This window comes from Rhagoletis zephyria, unplaced genomic scaffold, assembly GCF_001687245.7.
Source record: "Rhagoletis zephyria isolate East Lansing unplaced genomic scaffold, Rhagoletis_zephyria_1.1 Rzeph_scaffold_02628, whole genome shotgun sequence".
Taxonomy (NCBI): domain Eukaryota; kingdom Metazoa; phylum Arthropoda; class Insecta; order Diptera; family Tephritidae; genus Rhagoletis; species Rhagoletis zephyria.
In genome coordinates, this window is record NW_016159712.1 from 74,175 (window position 1) to 78,871 (window position 4,697).

Here is a 4,697-nt window from a genome sequence, read left to right on the forward strand (position 1 = left end):
AAGCCCACAATTTTATTGTACTGACAGCGACTGAATTTTCAATAAAAATGTCTATCAGTACTAAAACTAGCAGAATCTCATTGCATCCGCTGACTTCTCTAGCTGTCTTTAACCACATAATCCTAAATTAGAGCTAGCCACCAGACCAGCGCACAGTGGGAATTTGGCGGAAAAAAATTCAGTTTTTGGGAGATTAAATTCTTATGTTTTTGGATGGTTTAGCCTTATAAAGCAATATTTGAATAAGGAAGATTAATTGTAACTTTTTCCGAAATTGACAATTTTTTATAAAACTAATTTTTAAGCAAAAAACAGAATCGACTTAAATCCTCATATAAAAATTTAACAGTACCGATAATTACTTCAAGATTCAATGATCGGGTACCTCTGAGGTACCACCTTCCCTTAAACAAAGAATTATAGGAATCGGTTATCGTGGCTCTAAGTTATGCGGTAACATACATACAAAAAAAAAATAAAAAATATTCAGACGAACCTTCTAATTTTTTTTTGAAGTCGGTTAATATAAGTAATTTTTAAGAAAAAATAAAACCACCTTCAATTCTCATATAAAAATTTAAGATTACAGTTAATTCTGCATGATGCAATGGTCAGATCTAAACATACAGATCTAAATAAAATATACGGGTCACCCTATCTTCCATATTCTTCGGTTCTTGAAGATGTCTAATTTTTTTTACCAACCTAATATACATACATACATACCTGAGTCTTAGGTATTTTTGCAAAACAATTTCGAAAACATCTTTTTAGCCGAACAAAGGGTGACCTTTGTCGATCTTTTTGTCTCGAGGGGACCATTTTATTGTTCCAAAGCTCGTTGCCCTCAAGCACCTCTCTCTAGTACTTAACCACCAGATCTCAGTTCCTACCACCCTAACGTACCATGTCAAATGTCAAAACTTCAATCTTGCCAAAAAGCTTCAAACCTGTGCTAAAGAAGTATTTCGATTCGAAGACAATTTCGTTTTTTCTCCTCTTTGGCTGAAAGTAGGGGGTCGCCTTTTATCATTTTTCGTCATATCTTCGGCAGTTACCCGTACAGTCGTATTTCAAAGCATGATTTGTCGATATCCTTATCTATATTTTCCATAATCCATATCTATATTTTTGTCATCTACTTTCAGGCGCTCTGGCATATGCTGAATTGGGTACGATGAATACATCGTCTGGCGCTGAGTGGGCATATTTTATGGACGCGTTTGGTCCGGCTCCCGCATTTTTATTCTCATGGGTATCGACGTTGGTGCTGAAGCCATCGCAAATGGCTATAATTTGTCTCTCCTTTGCTCAATATGCAGTTGAGGCATTCGTTAACGAATGTGATCCACCAACATCGGTGGTTAAAATGGTTGCACTGCTGGCAATTGGTAAGAATTCTACATATAATATACGCGCAGACATATCTACATATTTATGCACTTTCGTTTGCTTAGTTGTGTGTTTTTATCCTGAAAATCCTTTTTGAATAAAAAAAAAATAACAAAGAATGTTTCCCAAAAACCAACAAAGAACAAAACAAAGCAAAAAAGAAGAAAGCAAAAAACGTTCACCCACACACACTCACTCATTTACACACAGACACACAAACATACAAAGTTTTCTTTAAACTAGTTTTTTATTAATTTTTTTTTACAAAATTATTCTCTATATTTCTCCACAACAATTCCGGCTATTGTATACTCTTTGTATCCATTCATCCGTCCCACTAAATAAAATAAAAATAAAAAAAATGAAAAAAAAACAAAAAACAAACAAAACCATCCTACGTCCCACAACGATGCCTCCGCCTCCGTCTATGCCTCTGCCTACATCGCCTTCGTCCACCCGCCCCTCTATAGTTATGATACTGTTCGTGAATTGTTATAGTGTGAATCTGGGCATGGCTGTGCAGAATATATTCACCGCTGCCAAGCTGGTTGCCGTCCTGATTGTGATCTGCGGCGGCGCCTGGAAACTATTCCAAGGCAATACTCAACATCTGTCGAATGCATTTAGTGGCGACACACCCACCATTGGCGCAATAGCGACCGCTTTTTACACAGGCCTTTGGGCGTACGATGGCTGGAATAATTTAAACTATGTCACCGAGGAGATCAAGAATCCAAGCAAGAATTTGCCGCGGTCCATTATTATTGGCATACCTTTGGTGACACTGTGCTATGCACTCATCAACATCTCGTACTTGGCGGCGATGTCACCCACCGAAATGATCGATTCAGAAGCTGTGGCCGTAACCTTTGGCAATCGCATTCTGGGCGCCATGGCGTGGCTTATGCCGCTCAGTGTGACAGTAAGCACTTTTGGTAGCGCGAATGGTACACTTTTTGCGGCCGGACGGTGAGTTCACTTTGGATGATGTGGATTATAAGAACAGCTTATTAGTAATATATTTTAAATTATTTTTAAATTTAGTTTGTGCTTTGCGGCAAGCCGTGAAGGTCATTTGATGGATATACTCTCGTACGTGCATGTACGTCGTCTGACGCCGGCACCTGGATTGATTTTCCATGTGAGTATTGCAAGAATGAGTTAAGAAAATAACTGCAAAAGAAAGTAGGCAATGAGCTCAGCGCTAGCTGAAGGCTACTGTAGTTTTATATAAATAGTAGATGTAAAAGAAGGGAGTTTTAGACGTCTTACGGATGGGTCTAGGAAAACTTATGACAGTTCTTCGGTTAAGACAGTTTAGTTTTTGCATATAACATTTAGCTTTAAACTCGATATCGTATAGAAATTTCAACCCAAGACTTTCAAGCAGGAAGGAGTGTTAATAATGTTACTACGGTCTTCCTGGTACTATTAGAATTTCGTTCGAAGCGTGGCAAAAAAAAGAAAAGACGTTAAACTTACCTATCAGTAATCCTCATTTCAGTTACTATCAAAGCGGGGTTTCAAGACCGATATTCGTAGACGCTGTAGCTAATGCCTAACCTTATACTTCCCATCCAAGGTTATATCATTCTGCTTTTTGTCGCTTGTACGCTCCTACTTAAGGAAATTATTTATATACAAGCCGTTGAAATACCGTACCAAGAATGACTTGTCGAATCTTCGGGAAAAGGAAACAATTGTGAAGCATATCACTCACGCGTTTGCCGGATCTATGAAGCAGAATAACTCGCACTTTACCCTACCAAGGGTTGTTATTTCGGTAATCTGATCCTTTTTAGGTCGGCGAACCCTTCCAATCGTTTTATTCCCGGAGCAACACTTCACAGCAGGGTTGCTCCGCACTCTTCTTATTCTGGCAAACGCGGATAAGATTTCTATTTCAGCTGCGTATGCCAGAGAAAACTCCATCCGAACTCCACTCAATTAGGTGTCACATAAGCAACGGATGAAACTATCATAAAGACCTGTTCTGGCCCAGCCACCAAAGGTAATTTCCTAGATCTCCTAAGCTGACGATTGCTCGATTTTGACGTACGGAAATGGTATTAATAGCGTGTGTTCGAGACTAAGCGGTTATCTCCCCGATCTAGCTTGGTTGACACCAAGCAGCCTAACCTTTTCCGCGACGAAATCCTCGGTAACCGTTTTTAGCTCTTGGACGAAAGACTTCAGACCACAGTTGGGAATTAACGTCGACCACCCGTAAATTATAGGGTTTACTTTTGATAGCCAGCTTACTTTCTCCACGTAAAGACAGAGAAACAATGCTGCTTCTGAATTTGGTATACGAGGACTTGTAGGACATAATTTTATGCTCACTAAACAATTCATCCACTTCCTGGAAGCAGAGCCACCTCTTAGGTACATCAGAAGAGATCTCTACGGACTTACGGACAAGAGCCCGACCTCCGACCTACAACTGGAAATTGTACAGATAGGGCAAAAACGATTTTCACCTCTTTTACGAATCCTCGGCCCGTGATTTCCGTCATCGGAGTTTAAGCACCACCCACCGCAGACGAGGTGGTTCAGTTGCATACGACCGGCTTGCGAGTTTACATAACCGAACAAAGACTGTCACTCCAGCTGATTCCTTAAACAACTTTGACGAATTTTTATCTCGTTACAACAACAACACCAACTTCCGTATTCAAATCAGGGACCGTAACGGTTATGATCTTTTTAATAAAAATCACAATTTAACCGTTAAATTGGATATCAATTTTCCCGATCAAATTTAACCGTTGTTTTATTATTTTTTCGATCATATTATCACAAAATAAGGACTAAATTTTATCAAAAAAATAAAAATTAAAATTCAACGATTATTCTTCGTCCTTTCGTAATGGCTATTTTCTGTTCCTGATTGAAATGTTCTAAAAAAGTTTTCCACGCGGAATTTTATATTTTGCTCAGATATGATTTTTTAGCCGTTTTTCAAATTTTTTCGAAACGTAGCCTATGTTTAGCACTTCATTAAGTCATAAATACCCCATTCCAGTTACTTCACGATCTGCAAGATTTACAGGAAAAGCTGTTTTNAACACCTGGAACAGACTTAATTCGACATCAGAATGCAAAAAGATTTTCAGAGGTATACATTGATCTAATACTTTCATTGCAAGTAGGAATCATTCCACCCACAATAATCACCTGGTATAATTCCACCATGGAGTCGACTTTATTTTGACTTTAAATTCTTTAATTTCAATAATAAATATGAACTATGTACGAACATTTTTCTTCCAGTCTCTTATCGCCGCCGCAATGGTTTTGTACGG

General features: G+C 38.6%; 1 protein-coding gene across 1 annotated transcript in view; it reads left to right on the plus strand.

Moving 5' to 3' along the window:
• Nucleotides 1-4,691, plus strand: part of LOC108367311 (b(0,+)-type amino acid transporter 1-like) — a gene marked incomplete at its 3' end in the record, with an annotated part of 37,425 nt that extends 32,734 nt beyond the window's left edge. The window contains exons 4-7 of the mRNA XM_017621903.1: nucleotides 1,149-1,391; nucleotides 1,863-2,361; nucleotides 2,437-2,533; nucleotides 4,666-4,691. Coding sequence (XP_017477392.1) covers nucleotides 1,149-1,391; nucleotides 1,863-2,361; nucleotides 2,437-2,533; nucleotides 4,666-4,691 — 865 coding nt within the window. The remainder of the gene's footprint in view (nucleotides 1-1,148; nucleotides 1,392-1,862; nucleotides 2,362-2,436; nucleotides 2,534-4,665) is intronic.
• Between the last annotated feature and the right edge of the window lie 6 nt (nucleotides 4,692-4,697).